The sequence below is a fragment of the Nerophis ophidion genome, linkage group LG01 (genome assembly GCF_033978795.1).
Source record: "Nerophis ophidion isolate RoL-2023_Sa linkage group LG01, RoL_Noph_v1.0, whole genome shotgun sequence".
NCBI classification, from domain to species: domain Eukaryota; kingdom Metazoa; phylum Chordata; class Actinopteri; order Syngnathiformes; family Syngnathidae; genus Nerophis; species Nerophis ophidion.
The window spans coordinates 53,671,779-53,684,896 of record NC_084611.1 but is presented as its reverse complement, the minus strand read 5'-3'; the positions used below and the strand labels follow the sequence as shown (position 1 = coordinate 53,684,896).

Here is a 13,118-nt window from a genome sequence, read left to right as displayed (position 1 = left end):
CAGTGTGGGTGTGGCACTGGGAGCAGGTGGGTAAAGTGTCTTGCCCAGGGACGCAACGGCAGTGACTAGGATGGCGGAAGCGGGAATCGAACATGGAACCCTCAAGTTGCTGGCAGAGACACTCTACCAACCGAGCTATGCTGGATGATATACCAGTTACTATGGTCATCTAATTGGTTACTATGATGATCTAATTAGTTACTATGGTCATCTAATTAGTTGCTATGGTAATGTAAGTCACAGCAGCTCAGACGAGGCACCGAGCAATGTGGGCGGGAAGCGTTTCCACAGACGCGGAAGGAGATTTTCACAAGAAAGTTCTAAAGCTTAGTGATATATCAGATATATCAGATTATAGGTGGGTTTGTTTTGTACCCTTCACGTTCATATTTCGCTGTTTGTTGCATTTCTATTGATTGTAAAATATGTCAATCGAAAGGGGTGTGATGTTCATATTTTGTCAATGTTCAGTGTTTTATCCTTCGTAGAAAAGTTAAATTTCAGTAGGTTTTTTTAAGGCGGTCTGTCATAACGTTTTTTGGCATTCAATCAGACATTATTGTGAGGTTATGTATTAGCGTTCATAAAAATAGACACATTTTTTTCTCTAAATGTGGCCCCGCCACCGAGTCAAAATAATTACCCAGGCCTGATCTACGGCTTTTGGAGCTCCGCACACAACGAGGAGGAGACTATTACATACGTCTCCTTTATCCATAGGTTTATCTATAACCCATAAAGTAGGCCGGGCACGGAGATATTTATTCCAGCCGGCGCGTTAATACACTGGCACACAACATCCGGATTCCCATCATGCATGGCTTCAAAAATACGGCAAGTAGTAATGTCCAAAAAAAAGATAGAGAATAGAACGAGGATGGACAATTCAACCCTAAACTCAATCCTTTCCTGCAAATTAAAATTGGCAGATGCCCATACCTATGCTCCCTCAAAGGCTGTGTTACTGGCTGCAAAGCATTGCACTTTCAAATACAACCAGTATTCGTATATATATATATATATATATATATATATATATATATATATATAAATATATATATATATATATATATATGTATATACAAATACTGGTTGTATTCTGGGTTATGCAACAACTTGTTGTTGTAATAGTGAAGGCAGGAATGGGTACAAAGAAAAACCCCATGCAAACTTTGCCTTTATTGACACAACATCGTCTTGCGTGTTTGCTTTTAGTTTTTAAGCTGGAGCATGTTTTGTTTGGACTTTTCCGTGCAGGCTTAAGCCGCACCTTATATTTACATTAGCCAATTGTGGCTACTTAATAAACATCCACCCATCCATCCATTTTCTACCGCTTATTCCTTTCAGGGTCGCGGGGCGCTGCAGCCTATCTCAGATACAATCGGGCGGGAGGCGGGGTACACTCTGGACAAGTCGCCACCTCACCGCAGCGCCTATTTAATACACATATAATCTAAACTAAATTACGTAAATTTTTGCCTTTTTTTTAAACGGGAGGGTTATTTTGGGTGAGGGGAATCACCACCTCCAAGTCCAAGTCCATGGTTCCTCGCCCCGGATAAGGTTTGGAGTGCCATCTCCGGGATGGGGGAGGAGACCCTGCCCCAAGTGGAGGAGTTCAAGTACCTAGGAATCTTGTTCAGGAGTGAGGGAAGAGTGGATCGTGAGATCGACAGGCGGATCGGTGCGGCGTCTTCAGTAATGTGGACGCCGTTGTGGTGAAGAAGGAGCTGAGCCGGACGGCAAAGCTCTCGATTTACCAGTCGATCTACGTTCCCATCCTCACCTATGGTCATGAGCTTTGGGTTATGACCGAAAGGACAAGATCAGGTGTACAAGTGGCCGAAATGAGTTCCCTTTGCCGGGTGGCGGGGCTCTCCCTCAGAGATAGGGTGAGAAGCTCTGTCATCCGGGGAGAGGCCACAGAGAAGACCCAGGACACGTTGGGAAGACTATGTCTCCCGGCTGGACTGGGAACGCCTCGGGATCCCCTGGGAGGAGCTGGACAAAGTGGCTGGGGGAGAGGAAAGTCTGGGCTTCCCTGCTTAGGCTGCTGCCCCTGAAACCCCACCTCGGATAAGCGGAAGAAGATGGATGAATGGCTGAAGGTGCCAATTTGACAACTCAGTTTATTAAATAAAATAAAGACTAATTGCACCTCCACATGGAGAGGAGCCAGATGAGGTGGTTCGGGCATTTGGCCAGGATGCCACCCGAACGCCTCCTAAAAAGCTGTATTGTTTGTGCTATGGCGTTCACTGCAGGTGCTATTTTGCTCCTTGAACCGTAAGTATGACTGTCCATAACGTTTCTGCTCAAACATTTTCTTAATTTATAACTCCAAGCAAGCTTTGTATGTTTTTTTCCGATATATTTCGTACTTACTAACCCGTCACGTGTGAGGTCTGTAGGAGTGTTATCATGCATATTCGCACGCTATCGTAATGTAATCAAGCTAGCGTTGTTAGCATTGGCCAATACGCTAACGCGCTTACATGTGTCTGTCAGTATTTTTAACTTACAATGACATTACTTTGTATCGTTTCAATTTCGACAATTCAAAACGACACTGTGGACTTGTTGTGTCTGTTGATGTCCAGGACGATGGCTTCTGTTTTGTTTGATCAGCCGTTTAACTGCCGCTCGAAAACTATAAATATTTTGTACCAGCGGCTAATATATGTAAACAGATTTACTTGTTCTGAAATTCAGTGGGTGCGGCTTAAATACCGGTGCTCTCTATTACCCGGAAAGTACTAAGTTAGAACACCAAACTTAAACATAAACTTAGCACAACCTCTAAGGATTCGTGGGTTGTTCCACAGAAAACAATGGGTAATGGCAGCCCAGCCTCACTTCTATTTTGGCACTGCCCAATTTTAGGTTCCAGGTGTTGCTGTAAGTGATGTTGACAGAACTAAAAAAGGCACTTAATTGCATCTCTAGTGTAAACCAGGCTTAGGTTACCAAAACATTATTGCATCATACTGAGTCTCACCTAACTCTACACTAGTGTTGCACTAACTACTCTAATTCATGGCTATTTTATATCTGTGTGTGTGCTTATATTTTATCTTTACATGTATCTCAATGAGAATGATCTAGATCAGGGGTGTCAAAGTCATTTTAATGGAGGAAAAATCCACTCCCAAGGAAGAATCCACTCCCAAGTGGATTTTTCTTTGTTTAAAAATAAAACAATCACATTCTGAAAATGTACAAATTATAATGTTGATTTTTTTGTTTTTTTTTACTTACATGTTGCGGTTAATAGTATTCTATCTTTATTTGTCATCATTTATACTTTCTGAATAAAATATGTTATTAATTTTTAATCTATCAAGATAAAAAATATCAACAGGATGTCATTTGCTCATTTTCCTCGACTGGTGCACTAATTTCCATCCATCCATCCATCCATATTCTACTACTTGTCTCTTTTGGGGTGGGTATATATTTTGTAATGATGTGAATTATATATGTATATAGCACTTTTCTCTAGTGACTCAAAGCGCTTTTACATAGTGAAACCCAATATCTAAGTTACATTTAAACTAGTGTGGGTGTGGCACTGGGAGCCGGTGGGTAAAGTGTCTTGCCCAAGGACGGCGGAGGCGGGGATCGAACCTGGAACCCTCATGTTGCTGGCACGGCCGCTCTACCAACCGAGCGATACAGTATCTAAATGTGTTTTTATTTCTATCTTAATGTTCTACTACATATTTTAACTGCTCCTCCACATGTAGAGGAGCCAGATGAGGTGGTTGGGGCATCTGGTCAGGATGACACCCGAACGCCTCCGTAGGGCACCTCCGACCGGTAGGAGGCCACGGGGAAGACCCAGAACATGTTGGGAAGACTACGTCTCCCAGCTGGCCTGGGAACGCCTTGGAATCCCCCTGGGAGGAGTTGGACGAAGTGGCTGGGGAGAGGGAAGTCTGGGGTTCTTTGCTTAGGCTGCTGCCCCCGCGACCCCACCTCGGATAAGCGGAGGAAGATGAATGGATATTTATGACTTTTTTGAAAACGCCGCTGTTCGTAGTGGTACACGGCCGTAGGGAGAAGTACAGAGCAGTTGTGTCTCCCAATCATACTTGCTAACCCCCCCGATTTTCCTGGGAGACTCTTGAATTTCAGTGCCCCCTTTAATATCAAGAAGAACGACAAACACATTTCGTGGAGATATACACCCACCCGCTACCACCAAACCCCGCTCACTTCAACATCCGCACCGTAAGACAACATAAACACAACAGAACAAATACACAGAAACCCTTGCAGCACTAACTCTTCCAGGACGGTACAATATACTCTCCCTCCTGGTTTTGTTTGATTGGTCCAACGTCACCAGTGACTGCATTTGATTGGTGAAACGCAGTCATGCGTAGATCCTACTTTGAATGCGTGTCTGACAAAATCAAAACAAACAAAGCGTGCATTAACAGATCGATTAAAAAAAAGTAGCGAGTAACGAGCTGATTGTAGATAAATGGAGCGGAGTAAAAGTAGCGTTTCTTCTCTATAAATATACTCAAGTAAAAGTAAAAGTATGTTGCATAAAAACTACTCTTAGAAGTACAATTTATCCCAAAAGTTACTCAAGTAGATGTAACGGAGTAAATGTAGCGCGTTACTACCCACCTCTGATAATCACACAGTATTTTGGACATCTGTGTTGCTGAATCTTTTGCAATTTGTTCAATTAATAATGGAGACATCAAATAAGAATGCTGTTGGTGGAAAGCGGTGGATTGCAGCTGCCTTTAGAACCGAAACACAGCCGGTGTTTCTTTGTTTGTTGTGAAGCTTTAACACAGAGCGGTCAAGCGAACATGTTTCTCTACGTCAACCAGCAAGTTTTTGGATGGGAAAATTGTGACTTGAGTAGGTTATGCGACCTCATCCTGCAGCTCAAAAAGGCAGCCGTGATCTTGGCTCCTCGGCTTCTCTCAGAGACAGTGGCGTTCACCGCAGCCATCCGACTTTCAGTTATGACTTTATAATCTCACTAAAATACTATTAACACAATAACCAGATAAGGGATTTTCCATAATTCTCCTAGTAAATGTGTCTAATTACATCTGAAACTCTCCCACTGCCGCCGCCTGGAACCTCGCCTTTTCTTTTCTTTTTCTAGTGCTTCACTCTAACTTTCCTCATCCACGAATCTTTCATCCTCGCTCAAATTAATGGGGGAATTGTTGCTTTCTCGGTCCGAATAGCTCTTGCTGCTGGAGGCTACGATTATAAACAATGTGAGGATGTGAGGTGCCCTACAACCAGTGACGTAATGCGCACATCGTCTGCTACTTCCGGTAAAGGCAAGGCTTTTTTATTAGCGACCAAAAGTTGCGAACTTATCATCGATGTTCTCTACTAAATCCTTTCAGCAAAAATATGGCAATATTGCAAAATGATCAAGTATGACACACAGAATTGACCTGCTATCCCCGTTCAAATAAGAAAATCTCATTTCAGTAGGCCTTTAATAAGGTCAATTACTCATAACACCATTGATTTTATTTCATTTTAATTTTTGAGCAAGGACACTTGGGATCAAAAAGGGTCCTACTCATTGAAGTGTTTAAAAACATAAATTATATATATTCTTTTACTGTTTACTTTTAAAAAGTTAAAGTAACAATGATTGTCACACACCTACTAGATGTGGCAAAATTATTCTCTGCATTTGACCCATCCATCCATCCATTTTCTACCGCTTATTCCCTTTCGGGGTTGCGGGGGGCGCTGGTGCCTATCTCAGCTACAATCGGGCGGAAGGCAGGGTACACCCTGGACAAGTCGCCACCTCATCGCAGGGCCTGCATTTGACCCATAACCCCCAATTCCAACCCTAATTAACACAATAATCTCGAGATCACCTTCAGATCTATCCATCAATTATAAGTTGTATTGTTGTTTATATATGGGAAACACAAATCATGCAGAATTTCCCCCCAAAAATATCTCAAAGTGGGATATTTAATATGATTTTTTTGGAGCCTTGATTAGGCCAATAATTCATAATGGCATAGATTTTGATTCATTGTTATGTTTTAAAGAAAAAAAAAAGCCTGCATGGCAGCTTTATGTTATTAGAGTAAACATTGCAATATTTTCTTGTTACATTTCACCTGTTTGCTCTTTCATTACATTTTATACGTTTTAATTTTTTTTTTCAATCGTATTTTTGAACTGGGCAGTGGGGCTGCACTTTGGACACCCCTGCCCTTTGGGGTCGCGGGTGCCTATCTCAGCTGCATTCGGACGGAAGGCGGGGTACACCCTGGACAAGTCGCCACCTCATCGAAGAGCCTAGTTACAAGTGTAATTCATTATTATCCATCAATCCATTTTCTACTGCTTGTTCTTCTTAGGGTCGCGGGGGGCGCTGGTGCCCATCTCAGCTGCATTCGGACGGAAGGTGGAGTACACCCTGGACAAGTCGCCACCTCATCGGAAGGCTTAGTTACAAATCCATCCATCCATATTCTACCGCTTATTCCCTTTGGGGTCGCTGGTGCCTATCTCAGCTACAATTGCGCGGAAGGTGGGGTACACCCTGGACAAGTCCCTACCTCATCACAAGGCCTAGTTAAAAAAGGAATTCATTATTATTATTAGGGACCGATGTCCCTTTGGGACAGAGGATCCTATTGAATGTGTAAGGTTTTATTATTATTACTATTATTCTTTATTATACCGCCGCCTCTTTGAGCTGTAATTTGACCCCCTTAATATGCTTCAAAACTCACCAAATTTGACACACACATCAGGACTGGCAAAAAAATTGCGATCTAATCAAAAAACCAAACCCCAAAACTCAAAATTGCGCTCTAGTGCCCCCTAGGAAGAAAAAACAGACAAAACTGTCTGTAACTTCCAGTAGAAACATGAAACAAAAACCACTACGTAGGTGTCAGTTAGACCTATATTTCATCAAGTGAAACCCCACGGCTAAAATCAACAAAAAGTTTGCTATTCCCACTTCAACACAAAAGTTGACTAAAAAATGTTGCTTTTTTTCAAACATTATTTCCTCTTAGACCGTTTGTTGTTTCGGCTTCAAATAAGCAAGAGAAGAGAGATTGAACACTTCTGATTAAAAGTTGATGAAAAAGTTTTAATTACTACCCCGGTTTGGATTTTACGAGCCCGCAAAGAACCATTGCACTGCTGCTGTTGTCACAAAATGGCGGCTTTCTGCTCAGACAAAACTGTAGGACTGTCATATACAAATGAAACAAAAACCTCGATATAGGTCTCACGGAGACCTATATTTCATTCACTGCCCGCCCCCAACTAAAATCAACAGGAAGTTCGCTATTCCCACTTCAATATAACGACTGCATTAAATTCACCATGCATTAGAGCAGGGGTAGGGAACCTATGGCTCTAGAGCCAGATGCGGCTCTTTTGATGACTGCATCTGGCTCTCAGATAAATCTTAGCTGACATTGCTTAACATGATAAGTAATTAACAATTCCGCTGGTAATCACATTGCTAAAAATAACGTTCAAATTATAAAACATTCTCATGCATTTTAATCCAACCATTCGTTTTCTGTCGCACCTGTCCAATACGTCGCATTAATGGTAAGGAGTATTATATTTATTATTGGTTAACTTTTAGAATAACAATGTTATTACAAAGAATAAGAGACTTATTATACTCTAAAAATGTTGGTCTTACTTAAAAATGCACTCATTTAGTTGTATTCAGCGTTAAAAAATATTATATGGCTCTCACAGAAATACATTTTGAAATATTTGGCTTTCATGGCTCTCTAAGCCAAAAAGGTTCCCGACCCCTGCATTAGAGTCTCAAAATGGTGGAACCAAGGCGTTCTTATAAAATGCCCGAGCCACTTTACAACTGTTATTACTATGAGACTGATGTATAACACGTGTGTGCAAATTTTTGTCTGTGTAATAATCCATCCATCCATCCCCTACCGCTTATCTGGGTTTAGGTCACGGGGGCAGAAGCCAAAGCGGTCCCGTCCATCGCTCCTTGCAGCTTTGATTATTATTATTATTATTTATTGCGACATCCGGTGGACACATTCAGAACAGCAGTTTCTTTCATTTAAAAATGTTATACTTAGCAAACGGATAAAACCTGTTCGTGGGCCTAATCCGGCCCTGGGGCCGTACGTTTGACACCCCTGGTCTAGACCGACCAGGACTTAGCATTGTGAGGTGAAAAAATCACAGGTTATTGGAAAGAGTGGAACGGAGCATCAATTAAAAATGCGTGTGTGTGTGTGTGCTTACTGTATACAGTGTCAAATCCTCCATTACTTATGTACATCTTCATGGCGAAGGATTTTATAAAGAACCCAGTAGAATATGTTGAAAAAGAGGAAGGCCAGGGGGAAACCGGCCCTCGACACGGTGTCAATCTTCTTGGCCCGGTCGATAAATAACTTTCTCATTTCCTCCGTGCTTTTCCCCCCTCTACGGGGAGCCGCTCCTTGGGGGTTTTGGGTGGCGTTCGCTGTCGCCCCCGAAGTGTTCAGCACAGTGGCGGTATTGTTAGCGCTGGCCTTGGAGTCCTTGATGTTGCTGGGAGTGGAGGTGACGGCCGTCGCGGAGGTCAGCCTGCTTTCCTGGACTTCCCCTTCCTGTTGGGACACACCAGGGGGTCTTATTATCATACATGGCCCAGCATATTACAGCTTGTTGTTAAGACTTTTAGTTCGTGTCAGGAAGTATTATATAAATTGATTTATGTTGAATGACACAAATATACGGTGGTGGTCAAAAGTTTACATACACATGTAAAGAACATAATGTCATGGCTGTCTTGAGTTTCCAATAATTTCTACAACTCGTATTTTTTTGTGGTTGGAGCACATACTTGTTGGTCACAAAAATAAAAAACATGAAGTTTGGTTCTTTTATGAATTTATTATGGCTGTACTGAAAATGTGACCAAATCAAAAGTATACATACCGCAATGTTAATATTTGCTTACATGTCCCTTGGCAAGTTTCACTGCAATTAGGCGCTTTTGGTAGCCATCCACAAGTTTCTGGTTGCATTTTTTGACCACTCCTCTCCACAAATGTGTTGGTTTTCCAACATGGACTTGTTTCTTCAGCATTGTCAACACGTTTATGTCAGGACTTTGGGAAAACCTTAATTCTGGCCGGATTTAGCCATTCCTTTACCACTTTTGACGTGTGTTTGGGGTCATTGTCCTGTTGGAACACCCAACTGCGCCCCAGACCCAACCTCCGGGCTGATGATTTAAGATTGTCCTGAAGAATTTGGAGGTATTCCTCCTATTTCATTGCACCAGTTCCATTGGCAGAAAAACAGGCCCATAGCATACTACTATCACCACCATGCTTGACGGTAGGTATGGTTTTTCTGGGATTAAAGCCTCACCTTTTCTTCTACAAACAAATTGCATATTGTGGCCAAACACCTCCATTTTTGTTTCATCTGACATCACGTGGACAAAGATAAGACCTTCTGGAGGAAAGTTCTGTGGTCAGATGAAACAAACATTTAGCTGTTTGGCCACAATACCCAGCAATATGTTTGGAGGAGAAAAGGTGAGGCCTTTAATCCCAGGAACACCATTCCTACCATCAAGCATGGTGGTGGTAGTATTATGCGCTGGGCCTGTTTTGCTGCCAATGGATCTGGTGCTTTACAGAGAGTAAATGGGACAATGAAAAAGGCGGATTACCTCCAAATTCTTCAGGACAACCTAAAATCATCAGGCCGGAGGTTGGGTCTTGGGCGCAGTTGGGTGTTCCAACAGGACAATGACCCCAAACACACGACAAAAGGGGTAAAGGAATGGCTAAATCAGGCTAGTATGAATGTTTTAGAATGGCCTTTTCCCAAAGTCCTGGCTTAAACGTGTGGACATTGCTGAAGAAACAAGTCCATGTTAGAAAACCAACACATTTAGCTGAAACGCACCAATTTTGTCAAGAGGAGTGGTCAACAATTCAAGCAGAAGCTTGTGGATGGCTACCAAAAGCGCCTTATTGCAGTGAAACTTGCCAAGGGACAGGTAAGCAAATATTAATATTGCTGTATGTATACTTTTGACCCAGCACATTTGCTCACATTTTCAGTAGACCCATAATAAATTCGTAAAAGAACAAAACTTCATGAACGTTCATTGAGACCAAAAAGTATGTGCTCCATTCACTCTATCAGAAAAAAATAAGAGTTGTAGAAATAATTGGAAACTCAAAACAGCCATGACATTATGTTCTTTACAAGCTTATGTCAAATTTTGACCACGACTGTATACTGTACAGTGGAACCTCGAATTACGACCATCTATTTTTGCAAACTTATCGATTTACAACCTGGTCAAAGTGTGCTTGCTCGTATTAAAGAGAATGAAAAAGCGGGCTTCTCGCCAGAGCAAGTTTTTAATTGTGATTAGACCAGACTTTTCCGGACAAAAACGCCAAAGTCGGGTTGTACGGTTCAATAGTATGATACTTCGATACTAATGAATCATATTCGGTACTATATCGCCTTTGAAAAGTACCGGTCACCCCGTCGTCATCAGGTCTGCTGGTTTTACGAGCAGAGGAGCATGTTCGGCAGCGCACGATCACAGAGTACCTACAAGCAGACACAGTGTGTTGACAGAAAAGGGAGAACGGACGCATTTTGGCTTTAAAACTAACGATAAAGGTGAAGTTATAACACTGAAACGCCCTCAGGAATAGGTGCTTTAAGACAGTGGTCCCCAACCTTTTTGTATAATTTGTCCCGTGGCCCGGGGGGGGGGTGTCCTTTTTTTTTTTTTTCTTTGTCATGAAAAAGGGACGTTTTTGTCATGAAAAAGGGAGTTTTTTGTGGTTGGTGCTCTATTTGTAAGTGTATATTGTGTTTTTTATCATGATTTAAAAAAATAAATAAACAAATAAAAACATTTTTTTTCAATTTTTTTTTTTTTTTTAATAAAAAAATCTGGTTGGGGACCACTGCTTTAAGACATGGCTAGCTATATATATATATATATATATATATATATATATATATATATATATACATACATATATATATATTTATACACATATATATTTATACACATATATATATTTATACACATTTATACACACACATATATATACCTACACATACATATATATATGTATATATATATATATACACACACATATATATATATATACATATGTGTGTGTATAAATGTGTATAAGTATATATACGTGTATAAATATATATATATATACATATGCGTGTGTATAAATGTGTATAAGTATATATACGTGTATAAATATATATATATATATATATATGTATGTATATATATATATGTGTGTGTATAAATGTGTTAAAATATATATAATGTGTATATATGAATGTATATATATATGTATATATATGTGTTTATATACATATATATGCGTGTGTATATATATATGTGTATATATTTATACATATATATATATGTATATATATGTGTATATATACATCCATCCATCCATTTTCTACCGCTTATTCCCTTTTGGGGTCGCTGGCGCCTATCTCAGCTACAATCGGGCGGAAGGCGGCATACACCCTGGACAAGTCGCCACCTATATATATATGCATGTATATATATATATATATATATATATATATATATATATATATATATGCGTGTATATATATATATATATATATATATATATGGCAAATCCTTGCATCCAGCACACCTTACAACAGTGGTAATAAAAGATGCAACCTATGCTTAAAAGAGAAACTGTTTATTATATATCATCCAGATCTATCATCTCTCAACAAGCGCAGTGAAATCATTTCAACATGCCGCCATAGACGGAAACACCTCCTAGGTAACACATGAGCCAATCACCACACCCTACGCCTGCTTGTACCCACCCACTCTGTGCTCTATATAAACCATTGTATGTGAATGCTTCCATTAAAATCTCCTGATGATTGAGGGAACCCCTCATGAAACAGATCTGTAGAGATGAAGTAGTCTTGTGATTTTTTCCCACACCTACATATATATATATATATATATATATATATATATATATATATATATATATACTAAAATATGGACTTTTGTCGAGGCTGGAACCCATTAGTCTTATTTACAATAGCCACGTGTACGTGGACATTTATTTAATAAGATCATCATTCGGATTTGAATGTTCCTGTGTGCATGCACCCTCGTAAAAAATTATCTGATTATGGCGTGCATCACAACTTAAATCGGAATACTTTATTTTGACATGCGCAGAGCCAAGCATAAAAGGAAAGGTGTGCTGTTATTTGTGCTATGGCGCCATCTTTTGGATGAGTCTGCTCCCTGCAGGTGCTGACTAACCACCAATTTCCACTGTAAACAAACATGGCTCTGTGCATTTCTGCTTGTCCGACGTTATCACAGTATTTATCATTTGTCCCTTCTGTTCACTACTTTTGTTTTACCTCTCTTTTTGAAATTGAGCTGTTCTGTAATTTTTAGGTTGTGATTATGTACATGTTGCGGAATGTCGTCATGTTCAAACATTGTGTGTGTGTTTGTGGCTAGCATTTGGAGTAGATGTAATGTCGAGAATAAAGATGACAACCGGATCCCTTCTTATATTGTTAGCTTGTTTTAAAGCAACAAACGTAACAGTAAATAACACTACTTCTGTACATGTTGAATGGCGGAAGACAGCAGCAAGACAATCACTTCATTCTGAGACTAATAATTTTAATATTAATGAATAAAAAAATCATTGAAATTTTAGTCCCCGCTTCAACATCAAAGCATAACTGACATCAAAGACATGCGCAGTAAGGATAATTCTGACCCGAATTTTGGAATTTTCATGCGCTATATATAATCAAAAAGACTTTCCGCATAAGCCACCCGTCTCGATCGGAACAAAATTTTGATCGAAACATGTTTGATCGGGTCAGAATATTCAGAAACGGCGTGTTTACAAGAAGCATTTTTATTTCGGTTAGGCTTCTAATCCAATTAAATGTGTCCATGCGCACATGGCTATTGTTTCTTATGGAGAAATTTGCTTCACGATACAAACTTTTTGTATTTCCGAACCTGGTTCAGGAAAGTTAAGTTCATAAATCGAGGTTCGACTGTA

General features: G+C 40.2%; 1 protein-coding gene across 2 annotated transcripts in view; it reads right to left on the bottom strand.

The window, feature by feature from the left end:
* Positions 1 to 1,097: 1,097 nt before the first annotated feature.
* glra3 (glycine receptor, alpha 3) overlaps positions 1,098 to 13,118 on the bottom strand; it is a 140,134-nt gene continuing 128,113 nt past the window's right edge. For both annotated transcript variants that reach the window (XM_061907253.1, XM_061907264.1), the window contains one exon: positions 1,098 to 8,630. In XM_061907253.1, coding sequence (XP_061763237.1) covers positions 8,304 to 8,630 — 327 coding nt within the window. In that variant the 3' untranslated portion in view covers positions 1,098 to 8,303. The remainder of the gene's footprint in view (positions 8,631 to 13,118) is intronic.